This window comes from Lepidochelys olivacea (assembly GCF_965140295.1).
Source record: "Lepidochelys olivacea isolate rLepOli2 genome assembly, chromosome: 4".
In the NCBI taxonomy this organism is placed as follows: Eukaryota; Metazoa; Chordata; order Testudines; family Cheloniidae; genus Lepidochelys; species Lepidochelys olivacea.
In genome coordinates this window covers 79,839,655-79,862,012 of record NC_140414.1, presented here as the reverse complement: position 1 = coordinate 79,862,012, position 22,358 = coordinate 79,839,655, and the positions used below count along the sequence as shown (strand labels likewise).

At 38.6% G+C, this 22,358-nt stretch overlaps 1 protein-coding gene across 1 annotated transcript in view; it reads left to right on the top strand.

Moving 5' to 3' along the window:
• The window catches only part of GLRA3 (glycine receptor alpha 3), a 149,694-nt gene that overhangs the window by 18,861 nt on the left and 108,475 nt on the right, over nucleotides 1-22,358 (top strand). Inside the window, exon 2 of the mRNA XM_084626198.1 lies at nucleotides 12,188-12,315. Within this exon, the coding sequence (XP_084482324.1) occupies nucleotides 12,188-12,315 (128 nt within the window). The remainder of the gene's footprint in view (nucleotides 1-12,187; nucleotides 12,316-22,358) is intronic.

Genomic DNA, 22,358 nt, shown 5'->3' with positions numbered 1-22,358 from the left:
AGGCGCTCCAGGCCCATAAAATGGAAGCATCGTGGGAAGGGCCATTCGTGGTCCAGGAGCGCCTGGGAGCTGTTAATTATCTCATAGCATTCCCCACCTCCAACCGAAAGCCTAAGGTGTATCATATTAATTCTCTAAAGCCCTTTTATTCCAGAGAATTAAAGGTTTGTCAGTTTACAGCCCAGGGAGGAGACGACGCTGAGTGGCCTGAAGGTGTCTATTACGAAGGGAAATGTGCTGGTGGTGTGGACGAGGTGAACCTCTCCATGACCCTTGGGCGTATGCAGCGACAGCAGATCCAGGAGCTGTGCACTAGCTACGCGCCAACGTTCTCAGCCACCCCAGGACTGACTGAACGGGCATACCACTCCATTGACACAGGTAATGCTCACCCAATTAGGGTCCACCCTTACCGGGTGTCTCCTCAAGCTAAAACTGCTATAGAACGGGAGATCCAGGATATGTTACAGATGGGTGTAATCCGCCCCTCTGAAAGTGCATGGGCATCTCCAGTGGTTCTAGTTCCCAAACCAGATGGGGAAATACGTTTTTGCGTGGACTACCGTAAGCTAAATGCTGTAACTCGCCCAGACAACTATCCCATGCCACGCACAGATGAACTATTAGAGAAACTGGGACGGGCCCAGTTCATCTCTACCTTGGACTTAACCAAGGGGTACTGGCAGGTACCGCTAGATGAATCTGCCAAGGAAAGGTCAGCCTTCATCACACATCTCGGGCTGTATGAATTTAATGTACTCCCTTTCGGGCTGCGAAATGCACCCGCCACTTTCCAAAGACTTGTAGATGGTCTCCTAGCGGGATTAGGAGAATATGCAGTCGCCTACCTTGACGATGTGGCCATATTTTCGGATTCCTGGGCAGACCACCTGGAACATCTACAAAAAGTCCTTGAGCGCATAAGGGAGGCAGGACTAACTGTTAAGGCTAAGAAGTGTCAAATAGGCCTAAACAGAGTGACTTACCTTGGACACCAGGTGGGTCAAGGAACTGTCAGCCCCCTACAGGCCAAAGTGGATGCTATCCAAAAGTGGCCTGTCCCAAAGTCAAAGAAACAGGTTCAATCCTTCTTAGGCTTGGCCGGTTATTACAGACGATTTGTACCGCACTACAGCCAAATCGCTGCCCCACTGACAGACCTAACCAAAAAGAAACAGCCAAATGCTGTTCAGTGGACCGGAAAGTGTCAGAAGGCCTTTAACAAGCTGAAAGCGACACTCATGTCTGACCCTGTACTAAGGGCCCCAGACTTTGACAAACCGTTCCTAGTAACCACAGATGCATCCGAGCGTGGTGTGGGAGCAGTTTTAATGCAGAAAGGACCTGATCAAGAATTCCACCCTGTAGTGTTTCTCAGCAAAAAACTGTCTGAGAGGGAAAGCAACTGGTCAGTCACTGAAAAAGAATGTTATGCCATTGTCTACGCTCTGGAAAAGCTACGCCCATATGTTTGGGGACGGCGTTTCCACCTGCAAACCGACCATGCTGCACTAAAGTGGCTTCACACCGTCAAAGAAACTAACAAAAAACTTCTTCGGTGGAGTTTAGCTCTCCAAGATTTTGATTTCGACATCCAACACATCTCAGGAGCTTCTAACAAAGTGGCTGATGCACTCTCCCGTGAAAGTTTCCCAGAATCAACTGGTTAAAATCGTCCTTGAGATGTGGAAAATATTGTTAGTCTTTATGTACTTGGTAGTATATTTAGAGATGCATGTGTCTTATTAACTCTGTTTTCCTAGAGCTCCAGGAAGAAATCCCAGCCAGTGTTTCACCCTAGCTGAGATTTGGGGGGCGTGTCATAAATATAAAGGGAAGGGTAAACCCCTTTGAAGTCCCTCCTGGCCAGGGGAAAGCTCCTCTCACCTGTAAAGGGTTAAGAAGCTAAAGGTAACCTCGCTGGCACCTGACCAAAATGACCAATGAGGAGACAAGATACTTTCAAAAGCTGGGAGGAGGGAGAGAAACAAAGGGTCTGTGTCTGTCTGTAGTCGTCTTGGCCAGGGACAGAACAGGAATGGAGTCTTAGAACTTTTAGTAAGTAATCTAGCTAGGTATGTGTTGGATTATGATTTCTTTAAATGGCTGAGAAAAGAATTGTGCTGAATAGAATAACTATTTCTGTCTGTGTATCTTTTTTGTAACTTAAGGTTTTGCCTAGAGGGGTTCTCTATGTTTTTGAATCTAATTACCCTGTAAGATATCTACCATCCTGATTTTACAGGGGGGATTTCTTTATTTCTATTTACTTCTATTTTTTATTAAAAGTCTTCTTGTAAAACACTGAATGCTTTTTCATTGTTCTCAGATCCAAGGGGTTGGGTCTGTGGTCACCTATGCAAATTGGTGAGGCTTTTTACCAAACCTTGTCCAGGAAGTGGGGTGCAAGGTTTTGGGAAGTACTTTGGGGGGAAGGACGCATCCAAACAGCTCTTCCCCAGTAACCAGTATTAGTTTGGTGGTGGTAGCGGCCAGACCAAGGTGTAATATTTTGTACCTTGGGGAAGTTTTGACCTAAGCTGGTAAAGATAAGCTTAGGAGGGTTTTCATGCAGGTCCCCACATCTGTACCCTAGAGTTCAGAGTGGGGGAGGAACCGTGACAGTCTGTATTCTCAAAAAGAAAAGGAGGACTTGTGGCACCTTAGAGACTAACAAATTTATTTGAGCATAAGCTTTCGTGAGCTACAGCTCACTTCATCGGATGAGCTGTAGCTCACGAAAGCTTATGCTCAAATAAATTTGTTAGTCTCTAAGGTGCAACAAGTATTCTTTTTAGCATTTGTTATTTCTTGCTTTAGGCTGTCACATTTTGGAATCTCATGGGACTTTGCTACCTTAAAAATTATTTTTTGCAGGTTCAAGTTTAATGCTACAGCAATGTTTTGAATTATCTTTATTTATGGTATAAACTCTGACCTCTTCAGTACCTTGCTTTACCTACTCAGGACCTAACTCATTCTCAGCTACTCTTTTTCTGACTTCTTCTATGCTTCCAGAATTTATGTGTTTTGTGCTTGCCTCACATAAGTGTCCACACAGTCACTATTCATTGATAAACTGTCTGTAGGACAGGAATCAAACATGAGGATGTTGACATAGTGAGAAATGTTTCTACCATGCTTTTCAGAACACAATATGAAAATAGTGTCAGATTATCAGGTATCAGTAGCAATCAGATGATTGCTTGATTTCAGCAGGCCCTTTTTTAATGAAAGTGTTTTTCTTTACTTATGTACCTTTTTATTTAACAATGATGAATGTTGTTACTATTGTATTCACTACAACCATAGACTCAAGGGACGTATTCTTGGGATTAAACCAATGTAATCATTATTTTAATCATGAGTGATCCAATAAATTAATATCAGCTCAGATTAATTTGCAGAAATGCTTTTGGTACTGCTGTTTGTGAGATGCAGATGAGTGCACAATGGCTGGCTGCAGCTTTCGCCTTTGTACAGTCACTTCACCCACGAGTACATAATTAATTTCCTTGAGCTGCTTTGTAAAGCTTTTTAGTATACACTGTATTAAAAACATTCAAAGATTAGTAGAATAAAATGAACCACAAAATAAAGTTCCCATAGCTCCAGGGCCTTGAGTTACACTTGCTGTTCCAAGGAACAGGCTAAATAATAAAATGAAAAAGCCATTGATATGTGTACAGCAGCATCACACGATGGTTCTGTAGTCAACACTGTACTTAGACATGTTTGTGTTTTAAACCTTTTCAATAGCTCAAGGAACCTGTATTTCAGATACTCATGGGGAGAAAGCAATGATTACCTGACAAAAATCATAATGGCAAAGATGAGGATAATTTGACACTCAGCAAAAGTATAGGTATAAGGTTTTCAAAATAAATTACATCTGTATTGTATCAGAAAGGATAGAGGAAACCACCACCAAACTTACAAAGTAAATAATTTAACAGTTGTATATTGCCCTTTTCAACAGAAATATTAGTGACAGATTCTGAGGAATGCACCTGGAACAACATGCAGTACCTTTGGGGCAGCTCTAAATTGTACTTATTTGTAACAACCCCTTGGCACCATTATGCTGGCAGGGATCATTAGAGCAAAGCATTGCTCTGGATACTCACTTTCCAACTCTGGCATTCTCCTACACCAGGGACGAGAAGAATTGGGAAGAGGTGGTTTAAAATATGATTTTTTTAAAAAAAAATGCTCTTCCCCCCTCACATTGTTGATATTAAGAGGGTTTTTCTAAGGATACATGTGCTATCTCATTTATACAAACTGTTTCAATAGTCATACCTGCCCTTTAAATTTTCCAAATTAAAAAAATCCACCTTTGGGCTGAGACAACACATGGAAAAATTTCAGCCTCAAAGGTGAATAGTTCAGAAAGATATAAACCCACTATAATATCTGACAGATGGTATCAGTAAATTCAGTACATTGTATAGCATACCAGTGACATCAGATTTTTAGGGGCAAGATAAATTAAACAAATTTTGAGAAGTCTCAGGAAAACATTATTAAAAAAAAAAAAAGTTGAGAGAGAGCATGCACTCACATGCTCAGGAGAAGGAAAACTCTCTGAGTTCAACCCAAAAACATCAGGCCAGGCAGTCTACACTGCCAACCCCAGCTAACAGGATAAGGCAGTGGTGAAACATATCTATGCAGAGTGCGGCTTCTCTTATGAACTCCTTTTTCATAACATGCACCTTGGTACAAACATGTAAAACCTTTGAGCAGTTGTACAGAAAAGAATCATCTCAAGATTTAAAGGTATTTGCTCATTCAAACTCATGTGCAAAGCAATATCAATCCGATTTCTGTGGCTCCAGTAGTGTATCCAATAGAGAAACTCATACCGTGAGACTGGAGGAAAAGATCGGTGAGGCTCTCCTTGTAGAGGTTTTCCTCAATAGTTTTCCTAGGGGGCCAAGCTTCCTTCCCACAGACATAGCCCCTCTACAAAGTCTGTATGCAGATCCCAGTGGTCCTGCTCCCTTGCAAGCTTCCCTAAGCTGGCAGCTGCTTCCAGCATCCCCTTCCCTGCAAACTGCTCTAAATTACACTAGTTCTGTATAGTCCTAGTAGACTATTACATAAATAGTAGATAAGGGAGTGCAGGAAAGCCCTGGCCCTTCCCCAACTTGCTCAGTCATACAAATCAGCTCCATACAAATCATAGATGGAGGGCAGCCCAGATACTGTTGTGCCAATTCTATGGCACTGAAGCGCTCCTCTGTGCTAGAGTGATCTACCTGTGGCTAGCTATGCCAGCTCTAGCCACTGTTTTTTGCTGACTGCACAGCACGGAGTGACTAACACGGCAGAAAAGCTAAACCATGGTTAACTTTTGAGATCTAATTCAATTAATGAAGTGTGAAATAAAAGTATTTTAATCCTGCTTCCCATACAAATCTAAATGCAATCATGACTAAAACTATCTACCTCCATAATGTATTTTTTGTTAAAGTATATGCTTGTACCTGGTGCTGCTTTTCCTGTTGCCTTAATACAAGAAGTGTGCAACTTCATTAAGAAAAAAATGATCTGCTGATTATTTTTTTAAAGCATGGGGACAGGGTGGGAGGTCTTCTCACAGCAAGCATAATGTTCTAGAAATGACATCAGCAGTTCCTACGCAATTCCTCAGGAAGCATGCTGATTTGGGATAGCAAAGTGTCTGGTATGCCAGAATGGGAGTAGGAGACTGGCCAAGAACAGTTTTGGTAGGAAGATGGGGTAAGAGCAGGTTTTAGCTAGAGAAACCAGCAGGTTGGTTTTTTTCTGCTCGGGAAGATGTAGGAAGATGTTTTGAGGAATTGAAAAGGAATACTTGTGGCACCTTAGAGACTAACCAATTTATTTGAGCATAAGCTTTCGTGAGCTACAGCTCACTTCATCGGTAGCTCACGAAAGCTTATGCTCAAATAAATTGTTTAGTCTCTAAGGTGCCACAAGTACTCCTTTTCTTTTTGCGAATACAGACTAACACGGCTGTTACTCTGAAACTTGAGGAATTGAGTAATATAGAACTCTTGAGGATTCATAGCATTTAAGGCTAGAAGGAATTATTAGATCAGCTATGTCGAATATCTGGTCTTGTCTTGCAGTCCATTAGATTTTACCAAGTTACCCCTGTATTGAGCCCAACAACTTGTGTTTTGCTAAACATATCTTCCAAAAAGGCATCTAGTCATGATTTGAAGACACATCAAGAGCTGGAAAATCAAGTACTTTCATTGGTAGTTTGTTCCAATGGTTAATCATCCTCACTATAACGTATCTGTGACTAATCTCTAATTTGATTTTTGTCTGGCTTCAGTTTCCAGCCATTGGGTCTTGTTATGGTTTTCTCCACTAAATTAAAGAGCCCTTTAGTTCCTAGGATTTTTTCCCTCTGAAGGTACCCATAGATTAATTAAATCACCTGTCAATCTTCTATTTTATAAATTAAACAAATCATGCTCTTTAAGTCTCTGACCCCAAGTCATTTTCTCCATCCCTCAAATAATTTTGGTGGCTCTCTTCTCTATCCTCTCCAATTTTTCAACACCCTTTTTAAAATACAGACACCAACACTGTCCACAGTATTCCAGTATCAGTCTCACCAATGCCATATACAGTGATAAAATCACCTTCCTACTCCTCCTTCCTCGGTTATACATCCAAGGATCTCATTAGCCCTTTTTCCCACAGCACTGCACTGGAAGCTTATTTTCAGTTTCTTGTAAATTCTTCTCAATTCTTCACTGAGTCACTGTATCCTGTTTCCAGGATACGTTCCCAAACCCCTCATTCTGTATGTATGGCCTGTACTTCTTGTGCCTAGAGATATAACTTTGCATTTCGCTGTATTAAAACTCCTTGTCTTTGAATGGACCCAGACTACAAAGTGATCCAGATTGTTCTGCATGAGTGCCCTGCCACCATTATTCATCACTTCACTAATCTTTGTGTCATCTATATATATTTATCAGCAGTCATTTTATATTTACTTCACATCATTGATGACAATGTTGAATGGTGTCAGCCCTTGTACTGAGCCCTGTGGAATCCATAAGAACAGCCATACTGGGTCAGACCAAAGGTCCATCCAGCCCAGTATCTTTTCTTCTGACAGTGGCCAATGCCAGGTGCCCCAGAGGGAGTGAACCTAACAGGTAATGATCAAGTGATCTCTCTCCTGCCATCCATCTCCACCCTCTGACAAACACAGGCTAGGGACTTCATTCCTTACCCATCCTGGCTAATAGCCATTAATGGACTTAACCTCCATGAATGTATCCAGTTCTCTTTTAAACCCTGTTATAGTCCTAGCCTTCATAATCTCCTCAGGCAAGCAGTTCCACAGGTTGACTGTGCGCTGAGTGAAGAAGAACTTCCTTTTATTTGTTTTAAACCTGCTACCCATCCCTCGTTCTTATGGGAACAAGTAAATAACTTTTCCTTATTCACTTTCTCCACACCACTCATGATTTTATATACCTCTATCATATCCCCCCTTGGTCTTATCTTTTCCACTAGAACTACTCTTATTTAGTGATGATTCCCCAATGACAACTACTTTTTGAGACTGTCAGTTAACCAGGTCTTAATCCATTTAATATGTGATCTTACACTAGTATAGTGCTAACTTTTTAATCAGAATGTTATGTGGGACTAAGACAAATGTTTTACGACAGACTAAATATGTTACATTAGTGCAGTTACCTTTATCAACCAAACTTGTAATCTCATGCAAGAATTAAATCAATTTTGTTAAACTTAGTTCCGTAAAAGCATGTTGACTGGCATTAATTATATTCCTATCATTTAATTTTTTTATTAATTGAATCATGTACCATTTTTTCCCATTACTTTGCTCAGGACTGATCTCAGGCTAAATGACGTGTAGTTATTCAGGTCATCTGGCATGCAATTTTTGAATATTGGTACAACATTAGCACTTTTCTAGTCTTCTAGAATTTCCTTGATATTTCAAGTTTTATTAAAAATTAACATCAGAAGATGAGAGCTCTTTCAGCCAACTCTTTTACTGACTCTTGGCTGAAATTTATCCAAAGCCTGCTGATTTTAAAAATATTTTTCCCAAGCAGATATTGTCCAACATTCTCCTCCATTACTAATGGACTGGAGTATATGTCATCATTCTCATGTGATACAAGTACATCATCCTGCTTCTTTCCAAATACAGAACAGAAATATTATTTATCATTCCCCTGAATCATTAACAATTTGCCATCTCCATCTAGCAATGGGGATACTATTGCTAGGATTTCTTTTGTTCCTAATATACATTAAAAAGCATCCTTTTAATTGTCCTTATCTCTGCCAGCCATGGATTTTGCCCTGATGTTTTTAGGTTCCCTTATCAATTTTCTTCACTTTTATAACTTCTAGTTTGTATTGATTGCTATCTATTTCCCTTTTCCCTCCACTATGGGGATATATTTTTTTAAATTTCTAATGCCTTTATATCACCATTGATCCATGATCAATTTTTAGCCAAAGTTGCTCTTTTTGATTGTAGAATTGTAGTGTAGTATACTCTGGAAAGAGTATAGAAAGAGAGAGCCTGAGACATGAGGTGTAGTATGAGAGGCCTGGTGTAAGGCCTAAGGCCTGAACAAAAGTTAAGCCCTGCTGAGATAAAGCAAAGTTAGCAAGAGTCAACATATGAGCAAAAGACAGGCCCTGTTACAAAGTAGATGCTTGCTTGCAGGTTCACTATCCAGTACATGAACTTGGGAAGAACATAGCTGGCATTACAAAAAGAGAAGCACTCCAAGGCACTAAGTATTCACGTAAACACATCCCAGAAGGGTAGTGCCAGAACACAATGATACCAAGATATAGTGTAAACACATTCCCCAAAGATGATACAAGGACACACTGATCCATCTGAAAGATAAGGTCAGGATGACAGGGTGATGGACAGAGATGTTTTGAGTGAACCAAGATGTATGAATTAAATGGTGGTAACTAACCATATCAGAGGGTCAATATGTAACTTGTTTGCATCAATGTATAAAAGAGGGGTCACAGAGGTGGTGTCTTTCCATTGCCTAGGAGGGAATGGAAAGCCCCATCGTTCACTGAGCCGAGTCCATTGTAACAAGCATGCATGTACTAGTGTAATTGTAGACATTGAATTGGGGAGCTAGGATCATGCTTCATTGACTATAAACCTGGCTGAGCACCTTCACTGTTGAACCAAGTCTGTGGTCTCTTTGGGCAGTTGGATTGACATCTGTTGGGCCAGCTATCTGCACAGAGCTGGCTCAACACAACACACATATGCAGCCACCAATTGACAAGATGGGGTAGATGGACTTTGAAAAGTCAAATAGGTGCCCAGACTTCACATAGCCAATCAACATCAACAAAAATCCAATCTGCATGTTGGTCAGAAACCGAAGGTTTAAATACTGACTATTTCTACTGTAGATAACATTTGTTTTTGATGTATATCTGCTATTACTGAGTCTCCTTTTACAGGTTTCAAAGTAGCAGCCGTGTTAGTCTGTATTCGCAAAAAGAAAAGGAGTACCTGTGGCACCTTAGAGACTAACAAATTTATTTGAGCATAAGCTTTCGTGAGCTACAGCTCACTTCATCGGATGCATCTGATGAAGTGAGCTGTAGCTCATGAAAGCTTATGCTCAAATAAATTTGTTAGTCTCTAAGGTGCCACAAGTACTCCTTTTACAGTTTTCTTGTATGACGTTTTCATGCCTTTTATCAGCATGGATCACTAGTTACTCCATAGTTTAGTTTTATATCATGCAGTAACTTTGATTATATCAGTCTCTAGAAATTATTTATGCAGCAGTTATTGACTCAAACCAGTTTGCTTAACTGTGAATGATATTTAAAAAATATGATTGTGCAGAACTAATCAGTTGCAATCAGATTGGAGGATTGCATTAAAAAAGGACCTGCTGAAAGTGTTTTCTTTTCTTAGGCACATTTTTATATTGATTAATTTTGTCATCATTAAACTCACTACAACCGTAGACTCAAGGGACGTATTCTTGGGATTAAATCAATGTAATCATTATTTTAATCATGAGTGATCCAATAAATTAATATCAGCTCAGATTAATTTGCAGAAATGCTTGTGGTACTGCTGTTTGTGAGATGCAATTGAGTGCATAATGGCTGGCTGCAGCTTTTGCATACAGTCACTTCCCATGAATATGTAGTTAATTTCCTCTGTAAACCTTTTTAATATACACTGTATTAAAAGCATTCAAAGATCAGTAGAATAAAATGAACCACAAAATAAAAGTTCCCATAGCTCCAGGACCTTGAGTTACACTTGCTGTTCCAAGGAACAGGCTACATAATAAAATGAAAAAGCCATTGATCCATTATTATGTGCACATCACAAGATGGTTCTGCAGTCAACACTGTACTTTAAAACACAAATATTCATAAGTTTTTCAATGGCTCAAAGACTCTGTTCTTTAGATGCTAATGGGGGGAGAAAGAAGCTATGATTTTCTGATGACAAAAATCATAATGATAAAGAAGTGGATAAATTGACACACAGTACAAATATAGGCATAAAATTTCCAAAAGACGATACCGAAATAATTTATCAGAAAAGAAAGAGGAAACTACCAATGAAGCCACAAATTAAATTGTTTAATAGTTTTGTATACTGTCCTTCACAACAGAGGTGTGACAGATTCTGAGGGAACTAATTGGGGTACAACGGCTCACAGAGTCCTAAAGTTATCCCTTTCAGTAAATTTGAGATTGACACTGTACTCTGCTCTGAATAGAAATGGGGGGTGGGGGGAGCCAAAAAAGGCTTGTAGCATGAACTACAGCAACTATGATGCAATATTTTCACAAATATTTTGAGGGGAAAATGGAACTATCAAAATTGCAGTAAAGGATGTTCTTTTCCAGACAAATTTTCAGAAGTTCATATGCCTGAAATAGGACACCTTTATTAGAGCTTAATAAAGCACCTAACTGCATGATTTGTAAGTCCAAATACCATGTGCACATCTACATCTCAGTTTTTGCCCACTGCTAAATCTGATGTTCAAGTTTATGATCCTTTTGAAAATCTGAGTCAGTCTGCCCCAGCTGACAATTATAGAGCCTTAGATTTTAAGGCCATCAGGCTCTATTACGATAATGAGGTCTGAGCTCATGTACAGCATGGGCCAAAGATTTTCACCCGGTAATTCCTGCATCATTCCCACATCTTATAGTTGAGCTAGAGCTTTTTTTTTTTTTAAAGGCATTCAACTCCCAATTTACAAACATCAAGTGATGGAGAATCTACTACATCCATTGGCAAATTGTTACAATGATTAATTATCTCACTGTTTAAAAACATGCCCCTTATGTCTAACCCGAACTTGTCTAATTTCAGCATCCAGTCACTGGATCTTGTTGTGCCTTTTATCTTTTTAATCATAAATGGTCTTTCTAGGTTGGTACTTATAGATCATTAGTAAGTCAATTCTCAATTTCTAGGTGGTGATTAGGATGCTGATGTTGACCTTGAAAGGTTCTAAAGAGTCTGGGTCCTGGCTACTTGAGGGACCTTCTCTCTTTTTAAAGAAAAATGAACCTCCATTGATAATATTATGGAATAAAATTTGCCAGTGAATTACCTGGTTTCATCTGCATAGATATCACCATCAAACATTCAATCAATAGTACAAAAAAGGGGTGTGTCTGTTCAAAGTAACATGAAAGATCCCAATCTAAGTTTCTCTAATGCAAGTTTCCATTATAAAGAACCCAGTTAAAAAGATTAATCACAGAGCACTTTCCAAATCATGGCATTCCAGGTTTATAGATATTTGTGTAGTTGACATTATTTACTATTGCAATTTTGTGGAACAAATCAATGAGGGTTGATTAGAAATATGGTTAATTTTGAGAAGCCTCAACACACAAAAAATGTGATCACAATGCAGTTTGGCAGACATTTAGAAAAAAATAGATATCTAACAATGGATATAATAAGAGCATACTGTTTTCCCACATCCAAATTAAAATAATTCTGTTATTGTTAATGTTTAAATTAAAAATACAATTTTACCTTTGAATTGATCTGCTTTAATACTGATGAACAAAATGACTATGTTGTTAGGTACTTAATTATTACTAGAAATTATGACTAATAAAGTTTTGTTTTTGTTTTTAGTTTGGTAGCCACAAAGGAAACAGACAGTGCAAGATCTCGTAGCATGCCAATGTCACCATCTGATTTCCTGGATAAATTAATGGGTAGGATGTCAGGCTATGATGCAAGAATCAGACCAAATTTCAAAGGTAATTTTGAAAACTAATTTACTTTAATCTAACATTGTCTTTGGTGTAAAAGTGTGTTTTGGAGAAAAATTAAAAGCAAAACAAATGTACTCAGCCATGCTCAGCTAACCTTGACTTTGATCATTCAAATTTCAGCAAAAACATGGTCTATTGTTTTGAAGTTTGGGTAGGTGCCAAAATGCTACTGAAGTTGAGTATTCTTTTTAATATTTTAGTGTGTTATGTATATAGTAAAAAGAAAAGGAGTACTTGTGGCACCTTAGAGACTAACCAATTTATTTGAGCATAAGCTTTCGTGAGCTACAGCTCACTTCATCGGATGCATACTGTGAAAACTGCAGAAGACATTATATACACAGAGACCAAGAAACAATACCTCCTCCCACCCCACTCTCCAGCTGGTAATAGCTTATCTAAAGTGATCACTCTCCTTACAATGTGTTTGATAATCAAGTTGGGCCATTTCCAGCACAAATCCAGGTTTTCTCACCCTCCGCCCCCCCACGCCCCCCCCACACACAAACTCACTCTCCTGCTGGTAATAGCCCATCCAAAGTGACCACTCTCTTTACAATGTGTATGATAATTAAGGTGGGCCATTTCCAGCACAAATCCAGGTTTTCTCACCCCCCCCCCTTTTCCAAAAACCACACAGACAAACTCACTGTCCTGCTGGTAATAGCTTATCCAAAGTCACCAGTAGTCTTCTGTCACCCTTTTAATAGGCTTCCAACAAGCTCTGTGACCCTCTATTGCTTAGGTAGAATGTTGAAACTTGGGGGGGGGGGGTTCTTAACCTTTCAGAATTTAAGAATTCTAGATAAATTTATGAAACAATTTAAAAATATTTCTAATCAAGTTAACCATTTGTACCTTCAATAAAATAAAATAATACTTTTCAAATGCAGATTGTGTGTGGAGGGAAAAATCTCCTGCAAATAAAGCCCCATACTAGTGTTCCTTAGCATTAATTTTTCCTCATTAGTGCCCTTTTTCCTGTTTTCAGGAGGTGTTCTGTCCTCTCTTTTCAAGATAACCTGATTTACAGAAAATATCTCCATTTCTGCCAGAGGCTGTTTCCAATCAGCAGCCAGGACTCCCTCCATGTTTACCTTCTTAGGTCATCTATCTCACCACCCATTTCAGTCTCACCTCTTGTTCATCATTGCATTTTAAAATGTTTTTAATTTCACCAGTGCTCAGAAACTTGACTAGCTAAATCCCTGAAGTTATTGGTACTGGATGCTATTTATTTACTTTCCTTTGCCATGATTTGCCCAGTGAATCTGGTTGGCAAGAGAAGAATGAGTTGTCTGTCAAACTGCTTCCCAGTCAACCAATCTTAAAAAAATAGAACAGTAAATAAAGCTAATCTCAAATGATTTACTTCTATCTGGAAACGTGGATCTTGCAATAGGTGAGTAGAGGTGATATTTCTCAGAATACATTCCTGACACCTTAGTTTAAACAACAAATGTGTATAGAAAATATTCATCAAACAAACCACCCAGAAAGATATGTATTATTTTTATCAATATACGTTTGCTATGGCTATGAAACAATTTCCTTAGAGATTGCTTGCTTGCCAGTTGCATCCCTCAGAGAATAGACACTATTCGCTTCTTGCTTAGGAGGAAAAAAACCCTGGGTGTAAAACAGAACTTGCACAATAACAACAGATAAGTTCCACTTAAAAAATTACTTCCCTGTGTGTGTGTGGAATCTTTCTATTTATTTTTCTCCTTATTAAAGGTGTTCTCAACTATATACCATAGCTATTCCCTTTAGCATGTAAATTTCAAGTTTTAGATTGCATTGCCTGGTCTTTTTTGCCCAGGGTCCTCTTTTGTGCTGCACAGCTTTACTTTAAATCTAAGGTGCTGCACAAAAGAGGATCTCAGGCAAATAAGACCAAGCAATGCAATCTCTTTCTTCTTTTTCTTTGAATCTTCTAAAGCTCCATGGGTGAGTATATAAAAGCAAAGATCTTATAGCTTAGCAATTCCTTTGGGGATTGGATTTTGGAATTTGTCATGGGCACTATGCAATCACAATCTTCTGAGGAGGCTATTTTGCAGAAGGGGCAGATGTTTAGAAAATAGTGGATTCAGTATTGTGCTTCTTGAATATATAATTCAAAGGACTGGGAGAGTTTTTTGGTAAAGAGACAAAAACCTAATTCAACATTGGTTTGCTGTTTCTTAAAAGTGTACTTTGTAAATTTTCTAAACAGCTAAGCAATTTGAATAAATTTGCCAAGAAAGATTCAGATTGTTCGCTAAGAATAAATATCTCCTTAAACTACTTTGCCACTTTCTTGCTATTATTACTCTAAGAACAAGTGGAACTTCCTGCCATTTGGACTTTGTAATTTATCAACAATTAAAATATGAAACAAGTACTAGTATGAAATCCCAGACTATCAACCCTGGTATAATTAAGAAATTGAATCTTTTTTCATTAAAATTCCTAGACACTGCAGATAATATATTATTTGACTACCAACTGCATGTCATACTTAGTCTTCATAATTACACTTTGTTTCTGACTGCTTTGTGTTTGTGAAGTAATACATAATCATGAGAACATAATCATGTTTTTGTTCAATAGAAGAGAGGGATTAAGCAGTATTTTCAAAGAGGTCCAATATTAGTTCTAACTCTAAAATATGGAAATTCTGAAACATCTTTGGGTATGGATGAAAATACAAGAGAAGAATCCCTGGTAAAAGTTTGTTCTAGTTATAGAATATTTAAGACTATGCCAAAATTGACCATAGGAAGTGCCTCGCTCAATGAAAGGAGGAGAGGAACTCTTGCCTTTGGAGTCCATTATGTTTTTTCCACTCCTACAGTTGTGATGAAAAGCTCTAGGTATGAATGCATCACTGTCTTCCAAATCTGGGTTTAATCCTGAAGTCCTTATCTATTCAAAACTGTCAATGTCTGAATACAGAGTTTTCAACAAGTTAGGAGTTCAGGATCAGGCTCTTTTGTCATGAACATGCCTTTTGTACATAGCTACAGCTCATCCCTTCACATTACTATTTCAGGAATAATGCAATGGATCATTGTAACCGTGCCTCCAGGGGTCACAACTGAGAATACCAAATTCAGGACAAACTGCTGAGAAATAGGGCAGACACACCCCAAAACTGGTGGTTATTCTCCCATAAGATATACCAAACCAGCAACAAAAGTAAATTTTTTCACCACACTGGCAAACTAGCATTCAGAAAAGCAGTTTCCCCTGGCATTCCTGTTCTTGTATCTCCACAAAAAATACTAGACTTAAAGATGAGTGGATCTTTTAAAACCAATTTCATCAAATAAAAGATTCTTCTGATCCCAAAGGACAAGCCACACACCCGGGTCAATATACAACTCAGATCTTACCTAATAATGGTGCTGTTGCCAGTCTTTTAGTATCTAAATCTAAACATTTATATATGGAAAATAGAAAGAAAATTTTCAGAGTAGTTAAAATTGGTTAAAGGAATCAAGTACATACAATAAATGCAAAGTTCTTGGATCAGGCTTGTAGCAGTGATGGAATAAACCGATGGCTTGTTAAGTCTCTGATTGCTTCCAAATCACTGGAAGGTCCTCAGTCCCTTGGTTAGAATTCTCCCATTAGTACAAGTTCATCATAGTCCAGAGGTTTAAGCAGGAAAGAGGCAAAATGGAGATGTTTCCAAGGCCTTTTATAGCTTCTGCCATGTGGAGGAAAATCCGTTGTTTTAAACAAAGTGCTCAACAAAGCTAGTGGAAAAATACAGGTAGAAAAATGGTGTTTGGAGTCACATGGGCAAGTTACATGTCCATGCATGATTTCGCTTAGTCACAGCAAAGGCCATTGCCTATTCTCTAGTTGTTCACATGAAGGTCCATCAGGCATGGATGGGAGTCTTTCATGGTCCATTGTGAGTCCCTTGATGGGCCACTTAACTTGAATAGTCCCTTCAAGGTGTGCAGGCTAAATACCTTGTGGGAGTTTCCACAGGAGCAAACATATTTAAAATACAGGTATAGAGCCAATCCTCATTAATTCAAATATAAAAATGATACACACATAGAAATAGCATAATCATGCTTAGCAAATCATAACTTTTCTAGTGACACCTTACTTGACACACTTTGCATAAGATTTGTTGCAATTATATAACAGTGGTAGCAACAATTCTCTACGTAGTTATATTTTAATCAGATAACGTTACAGTCATTACTTGATTTATAATTTCCAACATCTCTGCTGATTGAGGAAAACTTACAGTAGCATGATGCCTTACTTAATATAAAATTTAATATTGAATGGTTTACTTTTAAACGATAACTATTTTTAAAAACATCAGTCAAAAGTTATTTATTAGGTATTTCATCATAACATTGAGAAAGTATTGCTAAGATAGCCACTGAAGTGCAATAGAGGGCAACAATATTAAACTTTGGAAACACAGCACATGTTTAAGTATTAAATGTAACTCTGACTTACAATATTAAAATCAGTGTTTCCCTGTTTCTCAAAGCTGATATACTGTTCTGGAATACTTGGGTTAGTTGTTCTTATCACTTGGTGGTCAAGTGGGAACACTACACAAAAAGAACATAAAGTTTTGACATAAAGAACACTTGGCCCCATTTTGTCATTCCTGAATTCTCCTGTTCTCCCTGCACCTCACTCTGAGTTAGTCACAGAAGCAAGCACTTCTTCTTCAAGGTTAAACAAGATAAAACTGACTCATCCTGGTATCTTGGAGAATATAGAAAACAAATTTGTGCAGGAGCTTGGGAAGAGATAGAAGAGCCTTGTTCAATCTGACTATTTCCATCTTTCTTGTCATATGTTGCTTCTCTTGTATGTAGAGCTTTGTAGGAACAAGCTTGCCTCCCCCTCAAGTAGCCTCCATCTTCTACATACTTAAGCCTGCTATCACTTCTTAGAATGCAGCAATTTTTCCCTCACTCTTTAAATCAACCCAGGGAGACTCTGATACTGATAATCTCTGGGAATAGAGTGCTCTCTTCCTGTCTATCAGAGTAACAGTGACTCAGTCAACAATCTGAATGTGGAAGTGTCAAGTGAGAATCCTTCCATTCTTAACATTCTGTGAGAGGATTAGACTTGCACTATCTAGACAGAATAAAGCCTAACAGTTTAGCAGTTACCACAGAGGGACTTCTCATATTGATGTAGAATATAGGCAACAATTCTAATTTTCATTAGATACAAATTGACATACTTTTCTCTTTTTAAAAGAATTTCATGTACCATCTAGTAAGATCCATACTGGGTGCATATTCTAACCCACCTGGCCTAGTCATTTCTTATATGGCAAGTGACACCACTTTGGAATTTGCTTTACTTAATTTAAATTTTTAAAAATCCATTTGGTTTCTTCCATCTAATAATAATCTGCTTGTTTTGAATCACAGAAGCGTCCCTACTTCCCATTTCTCCTTTGTGCATTGACAAAATATAGGAATACACTCCACATGCTATCAACCCCAACTTAGTTAAAACGTTGTTGTTTTTCTCTCACCTCTTATTTCCCACCTGTATCATTAACTTATCATATTAAGAAATTTAGATTCAGATCCTAGTAAATAGAACTAAACAATCTAGGATCACTTAGGAAAGCAGGAACATTTGTTAACCTATGATAATAAAGGACATTCCCTGGCTGTAGAATGTCCATGCCTAATTGGGTAAAGAATGTGAGCGAGGCCAAACAGCAAAAATTAAGATGTTTGTACACCAATGCAAAGAGCCTAGGTAACAAAATGGAGGAACTAGAGCTACTGGTGCAGGAAGTGAAATCAGATATTATAGGGATAACAGAAATATGGTGGAATAGTAGTCATGACTGGACTACAGGTATTGAAGGGTATGTGCTGTTTAGGAAAGACGGAAATAAAGGTAAAGGTGGTGGAGTAGCATTCTATATCAATGATGAGGTAGAATGTAAAGCAATAAGAAGTGATGGAACGGATGAGACAGAGTCCGTCTGGGCAAAAATCACATTGGGGAAGAAAAGTCCCCTGTAATAGTGCTTGGGGTGTGCTATAGACCGCCAGGATCTAATACGGATATGGATAGAGCCCTCTTTAATGTTTTTAATGAAGTAAATATTAATGGAAACTGCATGATCATGGGAGACTTTAACTTCCCAGATATAGACCTGGAGGACAAGTGCTAATAATAATAATAACAGGGCTCAGATTTTCCTAGATGTGATAGCTGATGGATTCCTTCATCAAGTAGTTGCTGAACCGACTAGAGGGGATGCCATTTTAGATTTGGTTTTGGTAAGTAGTGAGGACCTCATAGAAGAAATGGTTGTAGGGGATAGTCTTGGCTCAAGTGATCATGAGCTAATTCAGTTCAAACTGAATGGAAGGATTAACAAAAATAAATCTACAACTAGGGTTTTTGATTTCAAAAGGGCTGACTTTCAAAAATTAAGGAAATTAGTTAGGGAAGTGGATTGGACTGAAGAACTTATGGATCTAAAGGCAGAGGAGGCCTGGGATTACTTCAAGTCAAAGCTGCAGAAGCTGTCAGAAACCTGCATCCCAAGAAAGGGGAAAAAATTCATAGGGAGGAGTTGTAGCCCAAGCTGGATGAGCAAGCATCTCAGAGAGGTGATTAAGAAAAAGCCGAATGCATACAGGGAGTGGAAGATGGGAGGGATCAGCAAGGAAAGCTACCTTATTGAGGTCAGAACATGTAGGGATAAAGTGAGACAGGCTAAAAGTCGAGTAGAGTTGGACCTTGCAAAGGGAATTAAAACCAATCGTAAAAGGTTCTATAGCCATATAAATAAGAAGAAAACAAAAAAAAGAAGAAGTGGGACTGCTAAACACTGGGGATGGAGTGGAGGTTAAGGATAATCTAGGCATGGCCCAATATCTAAACAAACACTTTGCCTCAGTCTTTAATGAGGCTAATGGGGATCTTAGGGATAATGGTAGCATGAGAAATGGGAATGAGGATACAGAGGTAGATATTACCTTATCTGAGATAGAAGCGAAACTCAAACAGCTTAATGGAGCTAAATCAGGGGGCCCAGATAATCTTCATCCAAGAATATTAAAGGAGTTGGCACATGAAATTGCAAGCCCATTAGCAAGAATTTTTAATGAATCTGTAAACTCAGAGGTTGTACCGTATGATTGGAGAGTTCCTATTTTTAAGAAAGGGGGGGGAAGAGATCCGGGTAACTACAGGCCAGTTAGTTTGACATCTGGAGTATTCAAGGTCTTGGAAAAAAATTTGAAGGAGAAAGTAGTTAAGGACATTGAGGTCAATGGTAAATGGAACAAAATACAACATGGTTTTACAAAAGGTAGATGGTGCCAAACCAACCTGATCTCCTTCTTTGAGAAAATAACAGATTTTTTAGATAAAGGAAACACAGTGGATCTAATTTACCTAGATTTCAGTAAGGCATTTTGGGGAATTATTAGTTAAATTGGAAAACATGGGGATCAATATGAAAATTGAAAGGTGGATAAGTAATTGGTTAAAAGGGAGACTACAGGCGGGTCATACTGAAAGGTGAACTGTCAGGCTGGAGGGAGGTTACCAGTGGAGTTCCTCAGGGATTGGTTTTGGGACCAATCTTATTTAATCTTTTTTATTACTGATCTCGGCACAAGAAGTGGAAGTGTGCTAATAAAGTTTGCAGATGATACAAAGCTGGGAGGTATTGCCAATTTAGAGAAGGACTGGGATATCATACAGGAGGATCTGGATGACCTTGTAAACTGGAGTGAGTAATAGTAATAGGATGAAATTTAATAGTCAGAAGTGTAAGATCATGCATTTAGGGATTAATAACAAGAATTTTAGTTATAAAGTGGGGATGCATCAATTAGAAGTAATGGAGGAGGAGAAGGACCTTGGAGTATTGGTTGACCATAGGATGACTATGAGCTGCCAATGTGATATGGCCGTGAAAAAAGCTAATGCGGTCTTGGGATGCATCAGGTGAGGTATTTCCAGTAGAGATAAGGAGGCGTTAGTAGAGTTATACAAGGCACTGGTGAGACCTCATCTGGAATACTGTGTGCAGTTCTGGTCCCCCATGTTTAAGGAGGATGAATTCAAACTGGAACAGGTACAGAGAAGGGCTACTAGAATGATCCGAGGAATGGAAAACCTGTCTTATGAAAGGAGACTCAAGGAGCTTGGCTTGTTTAGCCTAACCAAAAGAAGGCTGAGGGGAGATAAGATTGCTCTCTCTAAATATATCAGAGGGATAAATACCGGAGAGGGTGAGGAATTATTTAAGATCAGTACCAATGTGGACACAAGAACAGATGGATATAAACTGGTCATTGGGAAGTTTAGACTTGAAATTAGATGAAGGTTTCTAACCATCAGAGGAGTGAAGCCTTCTAAGGGAAGCAGAGGGGACAAAAGACCTATCTGGCTTCAAGATTAAACTCAATAAGTTTATGGAGTAGATGGTATGATGGGATAACATGATTTTGGCAATTAATTGATCTTTAACTATTCATGGTAAATAGGCCCAATGGTCTGTGATGGGATGTTAGATGGGGTGGGATCTGAGTTACTACAGAGAATTCTTTCCTGGGTATCTGGCCGGTGAATCTTGCCCACATGCTCAGGGTTCAGCTGATCGCCATATTTGGGGTCGGGAAGGAATTTTCCTCTAAGGCAGATAGGAAGAGGCCCTAGGGGGTTTTCGCCTTCCTCTGTAGCATGGGGCACGGGTCACTTGCTGGAGGATTCTCTGCACCTTGAAGTCTTTAAACCATGATTTGAGGACTTCAATAGCTCAGACATAGATGAGAGGTTTATTGAAGGAGTGGGTGGGTGAGATTCTGTGGCCTGCATTGTGCAGGAGGTCAGACTAGATGATCATAATGGTCCCTTCTGACCTGAATATCTATGAGTCTATGTATCACTTTCCTAAGTGATGCTAGATTGTTTAGTTCAATTTACTAGGATGGAATTGTGCATTATTTTGTTCTTTTTCTTCAATAACTGATATGCCATTGGGTACACTATAAAATTCCATAGGGTTATCTTTTGAAGTAGACAGGAGCGTATTGAATTGGAAATGATTGAATGCACAGGTATATAAAAAATGTGATGTACCTCTGAACTGGAATTTACTTGCGCACACACATTGGATAACTTCACTACCCAGTGGCAGCCATTAAGTATGATCCCGTGAAATCACCTTCCCACTACTTGCACCCTTCCTTGGCCCCAGTCATATCTTACATTGAAACATCAGATAAGGCAGCTTTAAATTTTTAAATTAGTAAATTAAATGCCATCATATGCAAAGTGACTGACTGAAAAATTGCTATCTTCTTACCCAACAGATCTGCTTCCTGTATGTACTCATCTCAGTGAAGTAAACAGAGAGAGAGATTTTAGTGCTTTTTTGCTTCTGTACTTCACTGTAGAGCCAATACAGCTGAGAAAAAGGAGAGCCGGATTCTATTCTGGTTCATGCACCATGAGCAGAAATTTTTGTTAACGAAGGTGCTGATCCTTCAAACATTTATTACTGCAGTAGTCCCATTGATGTCAGTGAGCAGTGAAGCATCAGCAATGACAGAGCTGCTTATGACTTCAGTGGGATTACTCTGGATAGTTCAACACTACTCTTGTTAGTAAATTTGCAGGATTGGTTCTTATATTCCAAATCTGGGATCCTTATTACTGGAAATCATATGAAACAAGAAAAGAAGCCAGCTAGGTTTTCAAATTCCAAACAGAGTTAAATAATAATATTGATGATTGGGCTGCCAGTTAGAAGAAAAAAATTCACTAATTAACAGAGTAATTATGATATGGAAATAATTGAGAAACTGTAATATTAAACCCCATAATGCCCTGTTTAAATTATTTTAAAACCTTTTTTGCATGGGAAGATGATTCAGCTCTTAAGTCAGATATCAGACTCACAAGCATTGCTCTGCCATTACTGATCCTTTGCAAATTCAGGGCAAGATAATAATTGTTGATTGTATTCAATGGAGCTACTCATAGTAGAAGGACTA